Source organism: Peromyscus californicus, unplaced genomic scaffold (genome assembly GCF_007827085.1).
Source record: "Peromyscus californicus insignis strain IS unplaced genomic scaffold, ASM782708v3 Scaffold_19__1_contigs__length_69161282, whole genome shotgun sequence".
NCBI classification, from domain to species: domain Eukaryota; kingdom Metazoa; phylum Chordata; class Mammalia; order Rodentia; family Cricetidae; genus Peromyscus; species Peromyscus californicus.
This window is the reverse complement of record NW_026294491.1, coordinates 49,380,564-49,407,082: the sequence shown is the minus strand read 5'-3', so window position 1 is coordinate 49,407,082 and position 26,519 is coordinate 49,380,564. Positions and strand designations below refer to the sequence as shown.

Below are 26,519 nucleotides of genomic sequence, written 5' to 3'. Positions count from 1 at the left end.
AAAGTCATCCACAGACGTAAAGATGAGGGACACAACACTCCCTGGAGCAGAATTTAGAGAGCGAACTTCACAATCCACTCCCTAAGCTGCAAGGCAAATGGATTTGTGATTTAATTCAAACTGAGTGCGAAAGGAAATCTGGGTCTTTGGCAACATCCAGATGATGCCAGAAAAAGGAGGTTCATGTGGGCAGAGCTTCACCTTCTAATTCTACTCCTTGCAAATTAGGAAACTTAGGGAAGTTTTAATTCTCTTTTTATATTAGATTCTAAATCCAGAAACTAATAGTAAATCTGAGCTAAAAGGTCTATAAGTATTGAATGAGCTCATGTAAAGGAGGCTCATGTAAAGGAGGCTCATGTAAAGGAGGCTCTTGCTTAGTACATAATATTTATTGCATAAGTGGCTGTTTTTAATCAACATGATACAAGTTTGTAACTCTGTGTGTAATTATTTCAAATGAGTTCACTGGTTTGGAACCATCATGTTTTTTTTTTAAAGAAGCCAAAGACACAGAAGATATTTGAGTTTTATTTTAACATTACTGCTAAATAAATTTTGAATAAAATAAATTTCCTCGAGTGAGTTCTAATTTGGTCTCATTTTAAGCCAGAGCTTGAAGCAGGAACATCATCAAGCTGTATGTTTAAAATGTCTCTTCTAGTTATCAAACATTCATGCCAGTCACTAAGCTGTCTCTTTCATGAACTTCTAATTTCGTCACTAAGATAAATCAAGAGTGGGTCCAAGTATAATTTCCGATTGATAAAGGAGAATGATTTTTATACTAGAGCCCCAAATCCAAGTAGTGTAACTCTGCTTGCTTATTGTCAAGTACATAACTGATGTCTAGTATTCACCCTCTACATACTCTAGAAGGAATAAAGTTAATTTATAACTGTTTCCTCCTGCTTGGCATGGGGATACACACCTTTTAATCCCAGCACTCAGCAGACAGAGGCATGAGGATCTCTGAGTTTGAGGCCAACCTGGTCTACTTAGCGAATTCCAACCCAGTCAGGGCTACAAGGTGAGACTCTATCTCAAAAAAAGAAAAAAAAAAAAAGGTTTCCTCCTTAGGAAAAAGTTAATCACTTAGCAAGCAAATATTACTTTAACATCATTTAGGCGCTATTTTGGTTATATTTTTAACTATCACGTAAGTAAAATAGACACTATTGGAAAATAATTTTATTTTTAAAAAGTCTCTACATCTCCCCCAAACAATGAGCATTATACTGGCATATTAGCGAAGTAGGAAGTAAAGGACATTTTTGTATAAAATATGCAGACAGTAAAAGTAAGTGTGTCTCCAGAGCTGGATTTGGAGAACGCTCACCTAGTGTTCACCTCACACCATGTTCCCACTTTAAACAACAAGGACAAAGTTGTGCCTGTATGTGTGTGTGTGTGGGGGGGCAAGTGCATGTGTGTGGATACACGCATGTGTGTGGGTATGTGTATTCATATGATCCTATGCATTCAAGCATAATTTCTTCTGGAAATGAATCCATTCCTTTTTTTCACCTTTTATTCACCTATCCATCTAAGTTTACCAAAAGTAACCAGGTATTTGCTTATAGAATGGAACTTCCCCCATGAACCAACAGCAGTCGGTTTACCAAACTTAGGCAGAACGGTAGGTGTACTGGATCACCGTAACGCAGACAGTTACTGTTTTGTGATATTTGATAGACAGGCTGTGTGTATAAGGTGAGGAATGCCTACTCGATGGCTGCACTGGCTGATAAGGGTAATTTGTAAAAGAATATAATTAAATGCAATGACTCTTCATCCTTAAGTCCAAATGACTCCATTCTCCAAAAATACATTTCACAAAACAGTGCTACACAGTGTATTAATTTGCTTCTGTCTCCAAAGGGGGAAAAAATGCTGCCGTGGTGAAGTATTGCTTTGTTCAGGGTCTTCGCTTAAAATAATTATTGCTGTCATTTCACCAAACTTCAAAGTGCAGGTCTAGTTTGCAACAATAGAATTTGCACATGAATAATTTAATTTTGTTACAATATCATACCGGATGGAAATATAAATGAAACTTTATGCAAATTCTACTTAGTACTGTTCAGCCCATGCCTCATTCCATCATCATAAACCAGTTTCTGGCTTAGATATAAAAAATGTTCCCTTTAAAAATAATGTGCCAGAGGTGTATGCATTGTGGCATGTTGCCTACCTACTTGCTCCAAGGTGTTTCAACAAGTCATATTTTTTATTCTGTTTTTGACAGTACTTGTAAGAACTAATTTTCAGGAAAAAAAATTCAAATAATACTGAGAGGCAGTAACTAAGTAAAGCTCAGTGGTGCTGTTTAGGTGACATGGATGATACCATATGCTCAGTTGATGAAAATGTGGAAAATATAGCTGTGAAGATATGTGAGCTAATCATTTAATCACATAAGATATGTGAACTAATCATTTTCTTCAGAAATTTATTTATAAAAATCAAGACTGAGGAGATGGCTTAGCCACTAAAGGTTAAACTCACAGCCCAAAACACCAAAAATCAAATAGGTTATTTCCATTACAAAGCAATAGGAGTATTCTATCTGAAATACTTAACTCTAGTATGATTTAAAACTTTTGAAATTTGAAAGACTGACATTTCTCCATTAGAGCCAAGTATTTGAGATATGTATCAACTATACCACCAAATACAATAACAGCGACTTCCTTGTTATTTTTATTTTGCGCATGCTCATTAGAATATTTAAAATAAATTATAAACCTTGGATTATAGAAGTGAGAAAACACCCTGCAGGTGGTAGTTCTTTTCCACACATAAGTGTTAAATCCCTTTCATAGCTAAGTAAAGTGAAGTTAGAAGCCAGGTTGGCACCACCATCGATCGACACAGACCCCGGCGAGAGAATGTGGTCAAAGACTGAGTGTTTCTATAAATACCAGGGCGATGCTAGCCACTAAGTAGGGTCTCTAAGCTGCATGAAACTGGCTACGGAGAAAGCAACCTAAGCTGAGACTGTATTTAGCTCCACTGGAAGCGGAATGAATCTGGAGCCTATGAGACTCTTAGAAGCAACTGAAGTAACCTGGACGCAAAAGAAAACGGCTCGAGGTACCTGGGGGAGTATTTGACGAACTGTTTTTCAATTCTCAGAACATTTGCCTCATTGTTAAGGAAATGAACCACAAAGAGCCTGGGAGGTCTCGCCAAGTTCACACTGATGAGCGAAGAAGAGTTATGACTGGTCCCTGGATCTTTCTACGCTGAGTCCTTTTCATTGCATTAACCGCTGTACACCATTTACCTAAGCATGGTCCCCCCAATTGTAAGACGAAGGTATCAATACTAGGCTGACACTCTTTACAAGTTTATAAGGGTAAAATAGTACAAAGTAGAGAATATCTCAATGACAGAACACATATAATCCTGAGGTACATTTTAGAAAAGGGAGCTGCTTTCAAAACGGATACTAGTCAAGAGAAGGATAATGGACTCGGCAGACCTGGGCTCCGTTCTCAGCCTCAACCTATGCTATTTGGGAAATAATTTAGCCTCACTAATCCTCAGTTTTTCCATCTGTAAAATGGCAATACTAATTCCCAACATGAAATTTTGTTTGAGGATCAAATACGATAGCATCAAAAACATTGGTCTCAGTGTTTTCACATGGGGAAGAGTAAATATGTGTATTTACTGTCTGTAATGATTTGAATGCTTAATTTGACTTAAGTAGCTTTTACATTATGTGTTTAATTATTTTGAACTTTCATATAATGATACCAAAAGCAAAGGACCCCAAGACTTATAACTGAATTAGTCAAAAATACCCATTTCACTTCAAAAGCCCTTCTCCAGTACATGCTGTGATGCCAGACTTTCCTATGGAAGACGTGATGGACCTACATTCTCTGAGATACAAATGACTTACTTTGTGGAAGTTCTGAGGACCTCTCAGGCATTAATCTCCTTCAAAAAAGCCCAACTAGATTATGTAAATGATTTAGGGTCATGAATTTCCAAGTGAGGAATTGAAGTCCTTTTTTCCTTTGACTGAAAAGCACAGTCCCCTGACCATAGTACAAATTAATTTATATGATCAGCTAAAAGACACATTCAAAAGACCAGAAAGCACTACAGCTAAGTTTGAACTTGTCAAAGGAAAGACTAATCTTGATGCATGGGTTATTGCCTATGATTGATTGCATAGAGAGGTCAAGAGCATGCAGCATATCCCGCATTCAGTTCTTCCCAGTCTCTCTGGGTAGTTTTCTAAGGACTCTTGAAATTCTCATATAGCATCTAAGATGGATATTCTCTATCCCCTTCTAGGAGTGGCGTCTCAGGAAGTAATTTACCCTATTCTTTATTTTCCCTAGAACATGCAGCAATATGCTTCCCACAGATGCTAAATGAAGATTAGCCATTGGAACCTGCTCAGTGGGAACGTGTCAGTGGACAAGGAGGATACGTTCCTTAGGTATCTGGAGAAAAGAGTAATAAGGAAGGCTAGCAAGCAGCTGGGACATACGCCTGCTTCACAGTGTTGTTTAGAGGTACGAAGACTTGCTGTTCTAGATTTCTCAGAATTCCCTAATATCATGATCTCAGAAGCAGACTGAAATGCTGACAGGACTCTAGTTTACAAAGATATTCATCTCAGTTGAATTTTTGGAAGCCTTTTTGAAATATATTTATGGGAAATATAGGGTGGAAAAATCTTTTTAAATCACTTTTGAATAAACCCCTTTATCCCAAGAGTGTTAGTTGTGTGCACATTACCGGTTCTCCTTTGTCCCCCTTATGACCAATGGAACCCAGAGTTCCTGGTGATCCTGCTTCCTCCTGAGGGGGAAAAAAAAGAATGCCTGTGTCAAAATCATTCTGTTCCATTGCTCTAAAGCCAAATCTGCCTGCTTGTCTGTCTCTCTATCACCTATCTGTCTGTCTGTCTATCTATCTATCTATTATCCATCTATCTATCATCTATATAGTCTACCTACATACCTACCTACCAACCTACCTATCACTTATCTTATTTACCTGCCATTGTTTATTTCTCTAATTGCCTGTTTTTAGAACAGACCTAATGGCTTCTATGAACATAAAAAGAATATTTATGGAGGTCTATGGGCCCAGCATCACAGATCAAAGAATCATATAGGTTTATATGAAGCTAATAAATTAAATATGCCCCACAGAGACAATCAATTAATAGAAAAGAGGCAGCTGGTTGGATATTTGCAGATGCTGCACAATTATAGTCATCAGTCAGAAAAGGGGAAGAACTATGCAGAGTGTTTTTCTACATGTTTGTTGAAGACCAGGCACTTTTCCTCCAGCACCAAATTCCCAAACTGTAGCCTGTTCCTAGCATGTGCTGTGTACTCAGGACTTCCTGAACGGCAGCCTGCTTCTAGCATTTGTTATATACTTCACATTTCTCTGTCATACAGTGGTTTTTCTCCCCAATTTTTTCTATTAATTGTAACGTTCATACATTGAAAGGAAAGCAAAAGAGACCCACAGCCGAACATTAGGCAGAGCTAGGGGAACCTTGGTTGGGGGGGGGAGTTCTATGAGCCAGAGGGGTCAAGGACACCACAAGAAAATCCACAGAATCAACTAACCTGGGCTCATAGGGGCTCACAGAGACTGAACCAACAACCAGGAAGCTTGCATGGGTCTGACCTAGGCCCTTTACATATATGTGACAGTTGTGTAGCTTGGTCTTCTTGTGGGACTCCTAACAGTGGGAGTAGGGGCCATCTCTGACTCTTTGCCTGCTCTTGGGACCCTTTCCCTCACTCTGGGTTGCCTTGTCCAGCCTTAAAATGAGGTGGGGAGATGCCTAGTCCCACTGCATCTTTATGTGCCATGTTTACTTGATATCCATGGGAGGCCTGCCCCTTTCTGAAGAGAAACTGAGGAGTGGATGGGAGAGAGCAAATGGGATATGAGGCTGAGGGAAGGAGGAGAGGAGGGAAGGGAAATTGTGGTCTGATATAAAAAAAACACATAATAATAATAGTATCTCAAAAAAGTAAGCAAAAATCCAAGAAATTAATCTTTAATTTTCTTTTTCTGACCTACTTTGGTGGCTGTATTGTTCTTGAGATTTAATTTTTACCAGCACTGAGGAAAAGGCACCTTCTGTGGACCACAGGCCTCAGCCAAGGAGCTTAGACCACTGTGAGTAGTGACCTTTCATTATGTACATACAAAGGCTTGCATACCTTGTTTGGAATACACTGGCATGGGTCTTTAAGTTCCTGCTTTCCTGGCAGATATGAAGATATTTTACCAGTGTGAGTGGTCACCCATGATGAAGTGGTACTTCCAAAGCTGTCTTGCTCAGGACACTAAAATCCCCAAAGAGAATTTAGAGAATGATGTCAGTTCTTGATGCTAGCTCCAATCAAACCAGAGATAGCTGGTTGCCATACTTCCTTCTTATTATCCAAGCATTGTCATCCATGTACGAAAAATTATCACACTTTTGCTCTATCACTAAATCTCTAGTATATTTAACCACATTGGCAATACACAAAGAATATATAAAAACTGGTTATTTTAGCGAAAAATTTTAGTTAAATTAGGTGACCTTATGGTAAATATAGTAATATTGTACATTTACAATAATTATGTAAAAGACTTTACACAAGCAAAATGTGATTAGTATCTAGCAAACAAAAGTTTAAAAGCATATACATTTAATTGGTAAAAATAGGTACTACAACAAGCTGGTTACAACTATAAGTAAAGCTGGGAATGATTTCTTTTTATACTCTAATTGTAAACAGATGGTTCTCTCCCACCTGCCACTTCCCAAATAGCCACTCAGACGCTTAATATTACTTATAAATGCTTGACCAGTAGCTCAGGCTTATTACTAACTAGCTCTTACACTTACATTAACCCATAATTCTTATCTATGTTTAGCCATGTGGCTTGGTACCTTTTCCCAGTACAACATTCTTGCTTCCTCTGCATCTGGCTGGTGACTCCTGACTTGGACCTTCTTCTTCCCAGCATTCTCAGTTTGGCTTTCCTGACTGACTTCCTGCCCAGCTACCAGCCTGTTAGTTTTTTTTTAACCAATGAGAATAATGCATATTCATAGTGTAGAAAAGGATTATTCCACAGCATCTAAGATTATAATTATTATTATTATTATTATTATTATTATTATTATTATTATTATTTAATCAATGTATACCCTATTCTACTCCAGTGTCCTTTAAAGATGTAAAAGTGGAAGAAGCTGAATCTGGCAAGTTTATAACATGCTGAACAACATGAAGTAAGGTTTAGTTATAAAGACACAGAATCTCCACCACCTGCCCCCTCACCTCAATTTAGTTCAGGAGATACAGCATTTAAGAGCCAAGACTGCTTTTGCAGAGAACCCAAGTTCAGGTCTAAGCACCTACATCTGGGGACTTAACCCAGCTGCTACTCTAGCCTCTGATGCTCACTTCTGCTCTTCTGTGCCTGCACCCACATCAGATGTCCACACACCCCCACATACACATGCATGCATATCAAATACACATACCTAACTAAAATAAATACTTCATAATGTATCACGAGGTGATTCTAAAGAGAGTGACTCCTCTTGACATCTGATACCACACGGGTCCTGGGATTAACTCTTTATTTGCCACTTCAGTGAAGGGTAAACAACAGGTGGAGGAACTCACCAGTTGCTTTATATACTACAAGTTATACATACATGGAAAAACATTTCCAAATTATGAATATAAAAGATTCTCTCAGTGGTTTTCTTCTGTGGTGTGAGACCATGGTGGATATCTATTTTCACTCTTGTATCTGATTATTTATTTACTTCTTGCATTTTACTTTCTAAAATAAGAATTCACAAGTTGTTCTTTAATAGATGGTACTCTAATACTTTTGATAACAATAAAACCTGTAATGAACAGCACCTGATACACTGGGACCAGAGTCTTGTATTTAGTACTAGTGATTTCATGCTCATTGCCTCTAGATTTGGTGATCATTGGGTATCCTAACAAATTTTCAGATCCAAAATCCTAAAAATTATATGCAGATGAAACACAAATGCCGATCAGACAGTTTATTCGTTCCAGATAATTTATTATTTTCTGAGTAGTTTTTTTTTTCCCTTACATTGTCAGTCATGTGACATTTGCTCTAGTGGTGGGTTCTGAACTCAGGTCACAAGGTTGTACAGCCAGCACTCTTAGCCATTTCTCTAGCCCCCTTTAAACATTTTTCAAAAATAAAAAGCCAAGAAGACAGCTGGTAGCAGAAGTTCCCCAACTGTGTTTGAATGGCTTTTGTATGATTATCTCATTTAAGTGTTCATGAAATGTGTCAGATTTCTGTTTACTTTTAGTTATAGCGTGGATGGTGAAGTCATCACCACAAATAATTTCATCAACCTGAAAAACACTGGGTTTGGTTATTTTTACATACCGGGTTTGGATTCCTAACTTATTTTCAACTATAAAACTAATTTCCAAATTATCCTAATAAACACTACTTTTTTAATTAAATTTTAAGGTTAGCAATGTGAAATTAACCAAAAATGTTAACAATTGGGAAGTCATATCTGACTTTCATTACTAAGTTACTTTACCCAATTCTTTGTCTATATGTATGTAAGCCATTTTTATAGTAATATATTAACATAAGGCAATGAATATTGGTCAAGAATATAACATTTACAGATATCAAGACATCAAAACATTACTTTTAAATGGAAGAAAATGGTTATTTTAAGAACCCTAATATAATACAATCATAACCACTTTGGAATAAGAAAACCTTCATGATTAAAGGTATAGGTTCAGGCAGCCTTGGTATTTCAAGTCTGTAGATTGGCATTCAAGCTATCTTTTTAGGTATTTATAGAAAGATATTTGGCAGACTTTCACTTCGCTTGGAATGAGATCTATAAACTGGGTTTGAGATGTGCTTTGTACAGCCAAGTTATATAAGCAAGACATAATATTTGAAAGACTTGGAGTTATTTGGCTAGATTTTCATTCTACTACTTAAACTGCATCAGAGAAGTTACAAGAGTTTTTGAATTAAAAATTACTGATTAAAATTTAATATGGACTTTCTAGCAAGTGTAGAAATTTGAGGGAATTTAATATTCAAAGAAACAGAACTTTGAATCTTGGACTTTTGTTTTTCCTATGTTCTCTTGGTGAGTGTTTTAGAATTATTCCCTTCTCACAGTCTTTCACTTTGTGGGTGACAAACCAGCAAATTAAGAGTTTCTGCTGTGTGGTGATTTGAAGCAGAAATGTTCCCCAAGGGCTCAGATAGTTCAACACTTGGTCCCCAGGATGTGATGCTGTTTGAGGAGGTGGTGCTGCTGCCTTGCTGGAGGAAATATGTCACTGTCGAGGGCTTTGAGAGTTCATAGCCTTGCCTTACTTCCTGTTCCTTCTCTCTGCTTTGTGTTTGAGGCTGAAGATGTGATCTCTCAGCTTCCTGCTCTAGCTGCTTGCTTCCAGGCCTACCCTCCCCCACCACCATGATGGACTCTTCCTTTGGAACCATAAGCTAATAAACCCTCTTTCTTCCACAAGTTACCTGTGGTGGTGGTATTTTATCAGAGCAGAATAAAACAAACTAATATATGCTTTGACAATCTTTTGCTAACAATGTGCTAGATGTAAAAGAATTTGAAAGCAAATTCTCCATTGCTGTCCAATTTGTACTTCAATCAATTAAAAACAAATATCGTTATATCTATAATATGTGATGGTATGGGCGACTATTACAGTGAGACATGGAAAGCACTGAATTTATTTTTCTTGGAATGAAGTACATGGATGTGGGAGTGATGGCTATACAGCAAGGTCAAGAATATTTAACTTGGAAGACTAATCCACTGGTTTGATATTCTGTTGCCAATAAGGAATCACTTAGGACTTTGAGAAAAAGATGACCAGATAAGGTCACTCTTCACGTCAGTCAGTGTTTTTCCTTAGTGCAGTGTCTATTAGATCAATGGTTAATAAGAAATATTCACTGTAAGAAAAGAAGTAAACATATAATGCAGTGATTTAGGGACTCATTCTGGTGATAATGTCAAGGAAAAGAGTGTGTGTTAGAAAAGCAGCTCACATGATGCTGTGAAAGCTAGGTATAAGTATAGCTAGAAATTTTCCTGCGTCCCACCCGGTCCTCAGCTGCTCAGACCCACAGAAACTTGTATTAATTACAAACTGCATGGCCTATTGGCTCAGGCTTCTCACTAGCTAGATCTTACATCTTAAATGAACCCATTTCTATAAATCTATACTTCGCCACATGGCTCGTGGCTTACTAGTATCTTTACATCTTGTTTTTCATGGCAGTGGCTGGCAGCGTCTTCTCTGTTCTGCCTTTCAACTTCCTCCTCTCTAGTTAGAATGTCCCGCCTAACCCTATTCTGCCTCACCATTGGCCAAACAGCTTTATTTATCAACCAATCAGAGCAACATTTTTTTCACAGCACACAAAAAGACATTCCCCCATCATATAAGGCAAAAGTGGATTTGGCAAGGACAGGGAAAAGAAGAAAGGAATGAAATGTGTTACAAAGCAAAACTAGACAAAACAGACAAGTTGAATGGTCTTAAGGCATGGGGCCAGTTAAGGATGAAAGACCTGACTTTAATGTGGGCAGCACCTCCAATCAGTGGGGCCTCAGATGAAACAAGGGTGAAAGGTATACAGGGAAGATGTAAGTCCTCTTTGAGTTATGTTGAGTCCAAAATGAGAATAAGTTATTGTCAAATAACTTCAGTGTACAACCTGGTGGTTGAAGTTTGGGCATGTACTTAGAAGGGCTCCCTACTGGGGATAAATCATTCATCCAGATTCAGCTGAGAACTTCATAGCGCCCTGCACATAGAATCTACAGAACATGAATTAAATGATAACTAGCAATTATTTGTGTTTCACATAGTAAGAAAATTAGCCTACCTTCGTAGCGGATACGTCACAACATGATTCTTCAGCTAAGAAGTTTGCATTGCAAGAGATTATGAGTTGGTGAAGTTCAATCTGTGAAGAGTCAGTAGTAAAGCACATCATTGGTTTTGAGAATTGAGCTTAGGCCTTATGAACTAGTGCAATTTAAATAGAAAGACAAGGGAAGTTAATATAAGTGACAGATACATATTTATAGTGTTTAATTTTAATTTATGATTCATGACTGAGGGTCATTTGAGAACCAGTCAGCTACACAGGAAGATCTTTAGACAGGAAATGAGCTAATGAAAACAATTGCAAAGCTTAGCTAATTGTCTCAAGCAATAAAAACGAAATGTTGAATTAAGGAGGCAATAAAGACAAATATTTAATTAGAGATGTATTGCTATGTGCTACAATATACTGCTGTACAAAGTGACATTTAAAAGTAAAACTTTGCAGGAACATGCTCAAAGGTGTGAATACGAGATGGAAAAGGCTTTCTCTTTAGGTCCAAATGTCCTGTTTGAACTATGAAGTAAATGTTCTGTACCCAATGAAGTAAAAAGAGGATATTTAGCTTTTACCCATGTTTAATGAAGTCTGCATAAAGCCTATTGATTGTATATTAGTGCAGTCCTGAGCAAGACTCAAAAGCTGAACCCAGTAGCACCTGCCTGCAATACTAACATTGGTGCAAGAGGAGTGTTTTCTTGTGGCTAACTTGAGTTATATGTGGTGTTCCAGACCAGTCTGGACTACCCAGAGCAATCCTGTGTAAATAGTTCTAAACAAAAGATTCACAGTCTTTTTTTGAAAGTTTCTTCTATTTGGAAAAGATTCACTTTTTTTGGCATTTAGACAAGAGATGAAAAGTGGTCACAGAAAACAACCATCTGACTATCTGTGAATCTCAAACTTGCCCCCATCCTATACACACAACCAAAATCAGGAGGGCTGTTAGAATGTTCACTACACTTCATGGGAAAGATAGCCATACCTTTAATGGAGAGATCAGAACAATTGTCTAGGAAATGGTAAAACAGTATTACTGTTGATAAAATATCAATATGATAAATGCTTAAATCAACTTCTTTAACTTTTAGCCCACTGAAATATCAAATAATACTGCATAACAGCAGGCATTGACTGGAGCCGTGAAATTAGCATATGGTTGTGAATTTACAGACATAATTAACAAATAAGAATACATAGCAGAATCAGATTTATCATCTCCCCACTTCCTTCACTCCTTTATCCTGTCCCCTTCTCTATGGTTCTTTATTGCCAGTGTAACAGATCTTGGTTGTGCATTACTTTGAAATTAATTTGAAGTTACTTTGAGGTTGATAAATAAGCATTTTGTATAGAAAACCCAAATTATGACATTGTCAGAGTTTATCTGTGGTCATAGAAAATAGACATCTGGCTATCTGTGAATCTCTAACTTGTCCCCATCCTACACACACAACCAAAATCAGGAGGGTTGTTAGAATGTTCACTATACTGAGATGAACAAAATTGATTGGCTCATGGAAAGCATCGGGTATTCCCGAAAACTTGTGGATTCATGAGTAGCCTTAGGTCTGTGGGTAACACAAAAATGTACATAGATGAGATTTGGCAATTAATATTTAAGCAGCATTTTACAAGGTTATTGAGATGAATTTTCATTTGAAAAGTTTAAGTACAATACTTAATCTAATGAAATATTGGTGATAGCATACAAATTATGCAAAGTAAAGAATGAAGATTATAATGAGCTAATGTTGCTTATAACTGAACTTTATTCTAATCATTGTTATCAAAATAACGGGTAAGTGGGGGCTGGTAGGAGAGCTCTGTGGTAAGAGCACCTGCTGAGTTTGAATTCCCAGCTCCTGTGTGAAAAAAAATCGGACATTGTTTTGCTTGTCTTTATACAGTCCTACTGTCAGAGGTTGAGATAAATGATCCTGAGTATTTGCTGCCCAGCAAGTCTACCTGAAAAATGAAGCATCTAGTTCACCAAGATATCTTGTCTCAGAGCAGAGAATGATAGGGAGAGAATCCCATACACTTAATATCCTGCTCTGCCCTCACATGTACCTGTACAGTAAACCCCTCTGCACTCTCATGTGCTTTTACTACATATGAATACACCACACATGACACATCACCCATATGAACCAGGGATTGAAATCCAATCATGTGCCACACTGTACCCAGCACTGCATATGTGTTATTTTACTTATCTAAAGATAGATCATCAATTTTAAAGGGTTAAAATTTAATTCCAAATACTTATACTTGTATTCACAGGTGAGTACAGCTCTCAACCCTCACCAAAGCAGCTACCTTTTGCAGCAGATAGTGGCTCATAAGAGGATCATGACAGGACAAAATGCAGAGAATAAGTAACTAACTGTGGAGAGTTCCCTAAATGTGACACTTAAACAGAACTTCTCCCAAGGCTCAGGGATGGTCATGAAAGAAGTGGCAGAAAGATTTTAAGAACCAGAGGTGGGGAGGAGTTCTGTGACGTGTTTCCTAGACATGGTGGGGCCTCTGCACACATGAGCTCATGGGGACTCTAACTCCCGGTGAAGCATCACCACAGTGTGAGGAACTATTGGCCATTGATGGTACTAGAGGAAGGGGCACTAGTTTTCTTCAGGGATCTGGTTCCTGAGAGGCCACCCATGCTTCAGTAGATGGCTTTACACCCATCTTTACATCATGTATGCACTGGCAGCACCAGATGGATACAGTGGGTTAAAAAAAAAAAGTCATGAAATTAGAAGAGGATGTGATGGAGTGGAAAAGTGGATATAGAGGAATGTGGTCAACAAGATCAAAATACATTGTATGAAACTCTCAAAGGCTGCTTAAAAAATAGATGCTAAAGTTTTAGTGTGGCTGTTACTAGGAATACAATAGGTACCTGAACAAAAGACAATAAATATCAAATTCACCCATCAGAAAGAGAAAAATTAGACTATACTTTGGGGGTTGAATGAGGTATCTCAACAGTTAAGAGAGCACTTTATGACCTTTTAGAAGACACAGGTTGTTTCCAACACCCATATGGCAGCTTATAATCAACTTTACCTGCAGTTCCAGGGTATTTGATGCCTCCTGTAGACTGTCCAAGCCACCAGGCATGGATATGGTGCATATATGTATGTGCAAGCAAAACACTCATACACATAATATAGCTAAATCTAATGAGCACTGCATTTGAAATGAACATGTTTTCAAGTGATTAAATGGGCAGTAACATGCATATTTGTTAAGTATTAATATCTCTTAACATATTTTTTAACTGTAAAAGAAAATAAAAGTATTCGTATCCAGCTAAAATATGTATGCTGTATCTTAAAATAAATGTATGCAATGCTGATGTCATTCTCCAGTACTATTGCAAGAACCCCTAGTCTGTAGATTATAAGGATGAGTCACAGTGCTGATGGACTGACTGTCTGATGGTCTCTGATTCCTCCTTCATGGAAACTTTCTTAAAGACCCAGCTAGTACCACTGTACAGTGATTATGACATATTAGTAGTAACAGCCACCATTTACTGATAGATTTTAGTCCTACTGCTAGCTTGGAGGTGTGGAGAGCAAAGAACAGTAGGGTTTTTTGAGTTGTTTGGTTGGCTTTGTTTTGTTGTTTGTGTGTGTGTGTGAGAGTGGGAGGCTGTTTTCTTCCATGTTCTAATCTATAGAGAACAGATTATGAATAAGGAACCATGGCACAAATCCTACACTAATACAACAAACAACTTCACTAAATCTATTTTGCAAATGAAGATCCTGAAAAATAAACAGATCCAAGCTAGGATTCTGACTCAAGCCAGCAAGGTCTCCTGTGGACCTGACATGTCCCCAGGACAGGCTGTTCTGCTCTGCCCATATTCCTGATCATCCCTGACCACAAGTCCTGACAGTCTTGTCTTTCTGGTCTGCTTACACACAATCTCTAGGAGAAAAACGCTTTAAAAATCATCTTTCCTTGAATATGTATCTGCATCTATACATTTTTTTCTTCCAAAGAGATCTATAGAAATGATACACTCCCAAACGCATATTTGCTCAAAACTTTATTTCTGAAATGCAGTTTCACTGTCAGCACTTCGTGTTTACAGCTTTGGCACTACAAATTCAGATTTTTGGAGACTTTCTTATCATTTTACCTATAAGAAAATATTTCCTATTAAATTTAGTCCAATCTTACTCCTTAAAGATTACAGGACTTATTTTGCAAGAAAATCAATAGTAAATCTATATCATTTTAGCTTCAAAATGTAATTTTTAAAGGACCTTTCATCTGAGTTTTTCTAGCTGTCTCCTCATCCAAATCACCCACTGTTAGATTTACTAACTGTATTTCTGTCCAAAGGAACTCTAAAAAGACAGTATGAGTTGTGGAAGACGCAGTAGAATTGCTTGAATGAATTGCCTATTGTTCTTGAGTGAAAACATCAGATAGTCTGGAACCACTTAAAGTTTGTCTTTTTCTAATCTTTTCATTTAAAACATAAAGGTTTGGCCAAGTTTATACTTTCTTTGTGTCCTGTTTTCATTGTTTTACTAAAAGTTACTCTTAATATTCTTAGTTTTTAAAGGCACGATCCAATTATTTTAAATTTGCTGACTGGAAAATGCAGTTGAAAATGTAATATAATTATGTGTGAAAATAGAGTTGGAAATAAATAGTCTTCATATATCTAGTGACATTATAAACACTGATGAGAGAGAGGTCTTTTGTGTGTGTAATCATTAAAGGAAGAAATGAGTTCCTTTGTTCCTTCCTCCTCCTGTCTATCTCTCTCTCTCTCTTTCTCTCTCTCTCCCTCTTTCTCTTCCTTTCTTCCTTCCTTCCTTCCTTCCTTCTTTCCTCCCTCCCTCCCTCCTTTCCTTCCTTCCTTCCTTCCTTCCTTCCTTCCTTCCTTCCTTCTACTAGGTCTTATGTAGCACAGCTGACATTATACTCACAACGTGGCTAAGAATGATCCTGAACTGAACTGCTAATCCTCTTGCCTATACCTTTCTAGTTCTAGGGTTGGCTGCACACAGCATGAACCACCATGACTAATTTATGTAGTGCTGGAGATCAAACCCCATGTGCCATGCAGTCTATGCAAGCTCTCTGCCTAAGGAGCCACATGCCCGGCCCCAGGAAGCCACTCTTAATAAGAGATTTTGCTTTAACTTTGGGATGTTGAAGCTCCCTGTTAGCATCACTGTTACAACTTACATCCACGGGTTTGCCATCTGAGGCTCGCGCAGCAATAACGGTCTTTCCATGAAAATCCACAGAGTCCTTTTCTTCTGTGTGCCGACTTGCAATTAAATTACAATCCATGTAGAGAGAAAGGACTCGGGATTGCACACCAATGCCAAGTTTATGCCACTGACGATCGAAGAGAGGACGGAGTTCTCGATTCTTAAAAACATAGTTCAACAGATCTCCCTCAGCACCTCGGAACATAAATTCTACCACCTTCTTTGTGCCGTCAATCGCTATAGAAATCTGAAAAAAAATAAGAAAGATAAGCAGAGTATCTTTAGATGGCTTAAAACTAAATGTTCAGAATTAGTAAAGCACTCAAATAAAAGCTCCATGTGTACAACTGCATAACCGAGGAGCTGGCTAAGCGTGAGACAGTACCTCTGCCCACTGCACTGGTGGATACAGAAGATCAAGGACCTTGTTCAAGTGTGTTAGTGTGAAGCATCCTGTGTAATCTGCTCCTTCACAAAAGAACATATAAGGGGTGTATGTGTACACAAATGTAAATGTATTTTACATTTATAAATGCAATCATAACTATATAATTGTGTTATGTATTCATAAAGGTGTAATTTTATGAAGTACAAAAGTTATGGTTTTAAATTATACTGTGGATAACACTAATCACATACCTAAAAATACTTATATATGTTGGTGTTCTATATGAGTATATAGACAATGGAGTTTCTAACTTAAGAAGAAAAACAATATATGCATTTCTTTTTATGTGGAAACTGATAGGGACCCTTTAAACCCTTAATAATTTTCATGGCAAAGAGAAGATATTGTATAGATGACATGCTCTTTCAGTTCAAATGATCATCCCATCATAAAATCGTGACCTTTATTAACAGTGAGAAGACCAACCAAAGCTAAAGGCATTCAATGGTGATGTGTAGATGTGAACTAAAGCTAAAGGCATTCAATGGTGATGTGTAGATGTGAACCAAAGCTAAAGGCATTCCATGGTGATGTATAGATGTAAACCAAAGGTGTGATGTTAACAAGTAATTCTGAGGTCTGTGGGGTGCTTGCATCACCACTCCAGCTCTACTGCCATTTCCACAAGATCTGCCGGCTTCTCCACTCTCCTTCCTATGCTCAGACACCTCCCATCACACTTTCCTCAGTATTAGAACTGCCATATAAGTTCTCATAAATGTTCTCCTATTATAGACTTTCTGCTCCATAAGAACATGAATTCTGCTTTTTAAAATCTCTTATTTTCTTTTGGCATGGGTGTGGGTGTGTGTGGTATGCTTGGGTATATGTGTTCCTATATGTGAAGTGTGTGCATGTGTGTGTGCGCGCGCGTGTGTGTGTGTGTGTGTGTGTGTGTGTGTGTGTGTGTGTGTGTGTGCAAGTATGATGCACACATGTGCACAATGGAAGACAGAAGCTGACACTAGGTGTCTTTTTCAAGTGCTCTCCACTTTCTATATTGAGGCCAGGCCTCTCCCTTGAACCCAGCACTCACTGACTTGACTAGTCTTGCTAGCTAACTTGCTCTGGGTATCCCATCTCCCACCTGGTGAATGCTGAACTTACAGGTGAACCCCCACCTCCATCTGCCGTTTATGTGGGTGCTGGAGATCTGAACTCTAGTCCTCATTTTTGCATGACAACCGCTTTCTCCAACGAGCTATCTCCCCAGCCCCAAATGTCTTCTTCTTATCACTTCTTGGCATAAAGCATGAGGCCCATATTTGCTTTTATTGATAAAACAAATATTTAAGTATCAGACTAGTATATGGTATTAGTGATGAGAGGAAGTGTAGTTAATAATGGGGCAAAGCCAATAAGCACCTGTTAAAGGAAAGCGGTTCCGTGGTCTTCAGATAAAATATGAATCCTTAAGTTAAAATAAAAACAGGGTTGGAGGTGTGGCTCAGTGGTTCAGAGCACCAGCTGCTCTTGCAGAATCCTGGATTCAATTCTCAACACCCACTTGGTGGCACAAAATTGTTTATAACTCCAGTTCCTGGTGATCCTGAGCTCTCTTGTGACCCCTCTGCTCATCAGGTAAGCACATGGTATATGTACATACATACATACAGGAAAACATTTATGTACATAAAAATAAAAATAAATAAATCTTTAAGACAAAACAAAACACAAACCTCTCATCCACTAGATTCTCACATCACTGATATGATCAAGGCTATCCTACTTATAATGCTTGCATTTCTCTATGGATGATTCCTCTAAACAACACAGGATTTGAGTACTAACTACATCTATTCCCAGATTTGAGTACACAGCACAAGAACCTAATCAAACGAATTGTCATCTCACCTGTGGCATATTCTCCTGGTTTAAAATCTGCCATAAAAACCACCGCTCCTTCTTGGTGCTTCTTCGTACTCGAAATGTGACCGCTACAGAGTACTCCTCAGGAAGGCCTTTGGGAAATACCTTGCTATGGGAAGAAAACAGACAACTATTGTGGGGAGACTGATGTGGCCAGGGAAGAAATCCAAATATAAATTCTGTGAAATGTGATCTCTCAGTCATAGCTACTCTCAATGAGTTTATAATTCTTTATTCATTTTTTCAAGTGTTAGAAATATAGAAGCAGTCATGTTGGCATTCCTATGTAATTTTTATTTTCATTCTGTCCTTTTTTTGTTATCATATGGTGTCGTTAAAGATTGGGATATGTAAACAAGTGGGTTGGCTATGGTAATATGTTGCTCTCTTATCTAAAGTGATGTCTAACATACAAGCTCAGAATTCACTACGTTTGGATGAATAGCAGTGATTTATCAAAATGAAAGTGGGCTTCCTTGGTGGTTTTTGGTGGAGAAGAGTAGAGATAATTCTAAAAAACATTGATTATAAACCAATGAATATTTTTTGAAGAAATTTTACCAAATTCAACTCTTGAAGATGAGTTCTTAATATTGATTTCCTGGTAAGTTATAATGACACTAAATTAAATGAGATTTAGCTTTATTTTCATTTCCTTAGAAAAATTAATCTTTCTAGATGTAGAAGCCAAAACATGTCCCCAATATCCTTTTACCTCAATCTCAAGTTCAAAATACTAGTCTTGGTAAAAAACACAAGGAAACAAAAAATTGACAGTATACATATCCACATATTCTGAGTTTAATTTTGATAAGACAATGACTAACATGTTCACTTCTTTTCATTGGATGTGAGAATTCTGCAATATGGTAATACTGCTTTTCTTTTCTTTTGTTTTCTTTTTTTTTCAAGTAAGAAATCATGTCCCTTAAAGACAAACAAACTTGAAGTTGTCATACTTAAATAAAGCATCATGCACTTAATTCGTAACTACTAACTTTGAATATTATACTCAGCTCTGCCAGAAGTGATAATTGAGACACTGACAACCAGACTGTTATGGAGAACACTGAAGCTTTCTTTTTTTCTCTTTGTGTTAGACACAGAATCACATGTGGTAGGGAATTTACAAAGAAAATATGAAAAAGATGTGCTTGCTTAAGGTTTTAATTTACTTACTTGGTTAAATAGAATGTTCACATATGTACCTATAGATCTATTTATATGTACACATATATATGTATGTGTGATCTAGAGACAGACATACTAAGCTGCCAGCCTGACAGAGTTTTGACTTTATGATAGTGGTAATGTGATAGACATTAAGGGAAAGCAGTAATATAGGTTGGTAAGAAACTAATTGAAGCTTTTATATTGCTAAAATGTTATCTACTATGTTCTATATCATTTAATGTGCACTTCCTACTTTACTTTTTCTTCTAATGATCCTTATTCCCTGTCTATTTTATAGTTTGGAAATAATATTAGACAAAAAGGAAATGCAGGTGATTTTTTTTTCATATTCAAAATGGGCCATAAAGCCATGATGACAACTTACATTTGCAATGTAAGCAATGCATTTGGCACAGGAACTGCTAGCACAGTGGTACGCGAAGTTTTGCAAGAAAAGACGAGCCTTGAGGATGAGGAGCTTAGTGAAGAGCCATCAGGAGTTGGTGATAACCAGCTGACAGCAAGCATCTAGGCTGCTCTTACAAGTACATGGGAAGTTAACAAAGAATGCAAAGTGGATCTAATTCAGTGTTCCCTCAACATTTGATCAAATTGGAAAGGCAGAAGAGCTCAATAAATAGATGTGTAGTAATTTAAAAGTCCCCTTGAACTGTCATCTTACACGATTCTACACAACAACAAAAACCCATTTCTCAATCAGACTGTGATGTGGGACCAAAAGAGGATTGCATACAACAACCAGCGATGATGCTTTGTGAAGAGCACCAAAGCACTTTCCAAAGCCAAATGGCACCAAAAAAATGTTAGGGTCACTGGTAGTCTTCTCCAGTTTCATCCACTAAAACTTTTGAATTCTAGAGAAATTGTTACCTATGAGAAGTATGCTCAACAAACTGATGACGGGCGCCAAGATCAGCAATGTTTGCAGCCACCATATCTCATCAGAAAGGGCACAATTCAAAACCATGCTTGACTGCACATTGCACAGTCAACATTTCCAAAGTTCAACAAATTGCCCTATCAAGTTCTGCCTCATCTGTGATATTCACCTGACCTCTTGCCAACCAGCTGCTATTTCTTCAAGCATTTCAGCAACTTTTGCAAGAAAAACACTTCCACAATCAACAGGATGAAGAAGTGCTTTCCAAGAGTCCATCAAATCCTGAAGCATGGATTTCCATGTCAAGAAACAAGAAAATTCATTTCTCATTGGCAAAAATGTGCTGACTACAATGGTTCATCTTTTTACTTAGTGAAGGTATGTTTGAGCCTAGTTATAATGATTTTAAATTCATGGTTCAAAACTATAGTTCTTTGGGACAAACTGGTTTGTTTTCTAATATTGGTTGTTAACTTGTTATAGCTGGGAAAATGGAACATCACATGAGGAATTGCTTCCATCCCATTAGTCTGTGGGCAAGTCTATGGGACATTTTCTTAATTACTAATTTACACAGGAAGGTCCACCCGTGGATGGTGCCATCCTTCAGCAGTTTGGCTTTAACTGAAAGAGAAAAGGTAGCTGAATGTGAGCCTAAGAGCAAGCCAGTAAGCAGCATTTCTCCATGGTTACTGCTATAATCTCTTGCCTTGAGTCCCTGCCTTGGTTTCCCTGATTGTAGACTGACCGGCACCTGAAAACTGAAATAAACCCTTTCTTCCCCACTTTGCTTTTGGTTATGATGCTTATCACAGCAGTAGAAAGCAGTTGAACACAGTTGAATTTTCCACTTTGATCTTTTCTGGGTCCAGATATGTGATGTACTATATTTGTTTGTGATGCTGGAGAGGAGCAGGAGGCCATAGGGCTCCATCAGTCACATGACCATGAGAGGAAGCCAGATCTGGGGTGCACTATGCTGCTGAGCTATGATATGAGGTAAACGGGTGAATGAAAAACATCCTTCAATTTGAATATATTCAAATTACTAAAAGCATCTGCATTTCTATGAATGCACCTATCTAGGGCTGGAGAGATAACTCAGCACTTAGAAGCATTTTTTTGCTCTTGCAGAGAACTCAGGTTTGATCCTCAGCACAGACATGAAAGTTCACGATTGTCTGTAACTCCAGTTCCAGGAGATCGAATGTCTTCTGGCCTCCATGGACACTGTATACACATAGTGCACATACTACATACATCCCGTCCAACACTCAGAGACATAAAATTAAAAAAAAAATAAATCTTAAAAATAGATAAATTCACTTACATATAATCTAGTTTTACTTTCTTTGTTGAGGGTTTAGTAAAAGAAGCTACAGACATTATCACAACTACATCATTATATCCCTTTAATTAAGTAATTAGAAAACAACTTTTTTTAATCAATTCCCTCAAAGTAAGTCCCTGTAATGGGATATTGTGTCTTCTGGAATTTTTCCAGTATCAAATAAAATTTTACTAAATTACTCTTGACAATTACTGTATTGTTTTAAGAGTGTTGCTGGCTTAAACATAACAACAACAACAACAACAACAAAAAGCAGGCATAGATACCTGCCATTTCTCTTTGGGACTATTGAAGAGACAACACCAAATACACTTTCAAATGGAAGCTTTAAGGTAGTTACAGCAAAACTACTATTGAAGGAAATCCCAAGCCCCATGTTATTCCCTTATCACATGTATTAATGGTTGATACTCTGTTTTGCTTTCAATGTGAAAAGTATTGTCTGTGTTGGCACGGTGAGTCAATGGGCATGACTCACTGCCCAGCATAAGTTGGGAGTTTTTGCCGAGGGCTCTTCCAATGCTAATGTATGGTGATTATTTATTCAGGGGTATTTCCTTTTATCCAAAAAGAATACTTTTGTTTTATACTTGGTGAATGATGTTCACCTGGCTACAAGCATTTTGCAAGTGTGAGGGTGATGGGGGTAATGAAAGAGTCTCAGTGTTCACTGTAGAATTTTGCTTTCGCCCTGTTTTTGGTGTTCTGGCTCATTCTTGTCTTTACTCTCTTGTTGAGGTCAGTCTGAAAGATTTCTAGCTCAAAATCTTTAGCTAATAAGACCCTTCCCTCCTTGTGGTTGGGTAAAGAAGGTGGTAAGTTGGTAAATTGTGGCTTTAGACTCACATGCCCATCACACACACACACACACACACACACACACACACACACACACACACACATACATACATACACATGGGAGTGTTTGCACACCCATGCACAAACCTATGCATGTACACCTACACATACACCCCCAATGGTTCCTGCAGAGGCTGATTCCTCTTAACCATGCATGGTTCAGGAATCTGGTGAGGTAGATCCACTCCTCACCAACACTTCCCACCTATAACACTGAAGGTCCAGTCAGTTCCTTGCTATTGTTCAGTCAGGTACATATTCCCCAATTGCTTTCTCTCTTCTAGAATGTACTATAATGTTTTCTGTTGTTTAATATCCCATCCTACAGACATATTTGCATATTCAAGAGTAAACCTCCTTTTAAATCTTTAATGTGTCATTTTCAAATGGTCTTACATTCTTGCATTGCAAATTATGTCTTCTCTTGCTGTAAATCAGACTTCCCCTGACCTGGCTGTACAACTGGTAGCCTCTCATTCACTCACCAAACAAAATGCACACTCCATATATCCATATCTTTGCCATCCATTCCCTTCTTACCCACTCCCTCCCGAATTCTAACATTATTACAATCAGCTAGTGTAGTGGGTAGCCATTCCAGCTCTGATTTGGAAGTTCCAACCCCCATTGAGACTTCGGCAACTGTCACGCCTACAAGGCGGGGCCAAGGGAGGCGCCGGGGGACCCGAGATCTGGATGGGCCAGCGCTCTCTCTGGTCCGGGACCCTGGATGGTGGAGGTGGACCGAGCAGAGCTCCAGAGAACACCGCTCGACTGCGATACACCTTCCCCAGACCTCGCGACCTACCTATCCCTTAATTTGTAAGTTACGCCATTAAATAAATCTCCTTTTAACTACGTGGAGTGGCCTTAATAATTTCACCAATAAGCTAGCCCACTACCTTCTTCTCAATCACCTTTCTCACTCTTTGTGCAGGTTTTAAGACTACTGGCATATTTCGTTGTTGTTGTTCATATAAACCAAGAATTACACCAAAATGGCTACTGATCCTTGCCATGAAGCCTAGAATACAAACTCTCTGGCTTATGTCTAACCCACTCACCTATTTGGCCTTAGCAACTACAGCAGTGCCTGCATGAAGCAGATAATACACGTAAGCAAATCAATACATGAACTGAACTTGGAAGTTTTTCATGACTGACCCTCAATATACCTCCTCTATTTTTATATCATTGTGAATACATAATAGATTTACTTTCCCAAATTCCTCTTATCCCTCTATATGAAAAACGGAGCAATGAGTTAATAATAGTGACACTGGTCCTTCCTTATGTAGAGGAAACATGTGAGGACTGTAGGCAACAGCCCAGTCCATCTACAGGGACAGCTGTTAAATAGTACCAGCCAGCTGGTACCATATGGGAACATAGAGTCAGTGTTGCCAGATCTTCCAGTTTTTCCAAAGAAGCCAAAAGTCTAGAGTTATACCTAAAAAGTTTAGAGTTTTAAATGTTGGCAATTAATCACACTTTTCATAAATTCTGTCCAGATCAATAATGGACAAGCCAAACAAAGCCAGTGAATAGCAGTTAGTAAACTTGGAATTACACAATCATCAGCTGAATTCTCATCTGGTACAAAACACAGTAAAACTTGGAAAATGACAGAGGGAAGGCCCTAGTCTGCCTTTGTTGCGTCTTCAAATGGTTTGAGACTGGAGAAGTGTTCTGGGGACATTTTATACATATATATAAAATTATATATATTATATAATTATATATATATATAAATTGGTTCAAAAGTAATATAAATTGGTTCAGAATAGGGAAATGTTAAGGTGGTCAAAATCAGAACTACATGATATGAATAGAAAATTTTATATATATATATATATATATATATATATATATATATATAATGTTGAAAGTAAAATTAGTTAAAAATTCTTACTAATAGCAAATCATGATGGCAGCTGTTGGAGATTTTCACACTGGTCTGTTGAAAGGAATATAGCCATGAGAGTTCAGTGAAAGATGTCTTAAAATACCTCGTCTCAAGCCGGGCGGTGGTGGCGCACGCCTTTAATCCCAGCACTCGGGAGGCAGAGCCAGGCAGATCTCTGTGAGTTCGAGGCCAGCCTGGGCAAAGGCGCAAAGCTACACAGAGAAACCCTGTCTCGAAAAACCAAAAAAAAAAAAAAAAATACCTCGTCTCAGAGTTGCAGATCCTGGCTCACTGCCAACTGTATCTCTAGGCCTTGATGATACTTTATGCTTCTGGGACTCCTACTTTCCATTTTCACCAAAATCCAAGGGCTAACTAAAATCATCTCTTAACCCACTTCTCTAATGCTCTTCATTTGCAACCTCTTTGTGAGTGCTATCCCCATCTTTATTCCCATGCCAAAGACATTTATTAAAGCCACGTTTCAAAACACTGTGGAGTCTATGAACTGGATGCAGTCTCTCCTCCTGTGGAGTTCATAGGTAGGCTCAAGGAGAACGGTGCTTAGGTCTCACAGTCTTTCACCAGCGTTGCTTCCAGAGCAAATACTGAGAGTACTGAGAGGGTGGGAGGAGCTTGTCTTCACTGCTTCCTTGTTTTGTGTGTGTCTGTCTCTTTTTCCTCACTCAGACAGTTTTCTTTTCTAGACTCTTATTCCCATTCCCCTCAAGGCCTCAATGTTGGGCTGTGTTTTCTGTGCTTTTTCCAATATTTCTAAGAGAGATGATCTCTCAACCCACACTTTCACCCTAGAGACCCCAGGCAACAGGAGCGGGGCTGTGGTATGCAATTCATAGGATTTGCCAAAGATGGTCTTGTAAGCATTGAGTTATCTGTAGTGGGTAAGTTTTGGAAAATTGTGTTTCCTACTCATGAATCTTAGTATATTTGACCCATGGGTTATTTACATGCAAGGTATTTAATATGAACATGTTTTTACATTTGAATTATCTTTTGCTGCTCTCTAACCTGAGTCTATTATATTGGAAACATATTTAATGTGAATACGAAATATTTGAATTTTAAAAATATATTTATGGCCTGTTCTGGACAATGTTCCATGCTCACTTGAGAAGCATGTGTATTCTTTTATTTCAGGAAGGAATATTCACCAGAAAACTGTTAGAACAAGTTATCTCACAGACTTCATGTTTTCTATTTCCTTGAGAATTTTCTACCTAATGGTGGTGGTCCATTAATCTTTACATTTGGTATTGAAGTTTTCCACAATTTTTATTGAATTACCTATTTCTGTCTTCAAATCTGTTGGAGTTTGTGTATTTTAGGGCTGTGTTGTTGGGTGACTACATAATGATCATTGCTATCACCTTTTGATGGATTAAAATTATAAAAATGATAAATTATAAAAATAGCCTTTCCTTAAAGTCTACTTTGTCTGACATTTGAATAGCCACTATAACAATCTTTATAGCCACTACAACAATCTTTTTTCAGATTGAGTGGCATACTTCTCTTGCTTTTAATGATTTCTTTTTACTCAAATTTGAAAAATGAAGTACGTCTATTTTAAATAGTATATAGATGTATAGTATATATCTTATACATATGATAAATATTTCCCTTTGTAAATATTGGCAATTAATATAATTATCACTAAGTTAGGATTTATACTTATCATTTGTTGTTTGTTTTCCACTTACTTTGTGGTTCGTTTGCTCCACTACTTATTTATGTTAAATGTTTATTCTACAGTGACATTTTACTCCTTTTAAAAATAT

At 37.8% G+C, this 26,519-nt stretch overlaps 1 protein-coding gene across 11 annotated transcripts in view; it reads right to left on the bottom strand.

Annotated features, from left to right (window-relative positions):
• Positions 1-26,519, bottom strand: part of Col19a1 (collagen type XIX alpha 1 chain) — a 339,939-nt gene that overhangs the window by 265,326 nt on the left and 48,094 nt on the right. For 7 of the 11 annotated variants that reach the window (XM_052745271.1, XM_052745270.1, XM_052745262.1 and 4 more), the window contains 5 exons: positions 18,517-18,640; positions 16,186-16,461; positions 10,957-11,037; positions 6,219-6,344; positions 4,765-4,827 (listed from right to left, as the gene is read on the bottom strand). In XM_052745271.1, coding sequence (XP_052601231.1) covers positions 4,765-4,827; positions 6,219-6,344; positions 10,957-11,037; positions 16,186-16,461; positions 18,517-18,640 — 670 coding nt within the window. The remainder of the gene's footprint in view (positions 1-4,764; positions 4,828-6,218; positions 6,345-10,956; positions 11,038-16,185; positions 16,462-18,516; positions 18,641-26,519) is intronic. The other 4 variants (XM_052745267.1, XM_052745268.1, XM_052745269.1 and 1 more) reach the window with 2 other exon arrangements.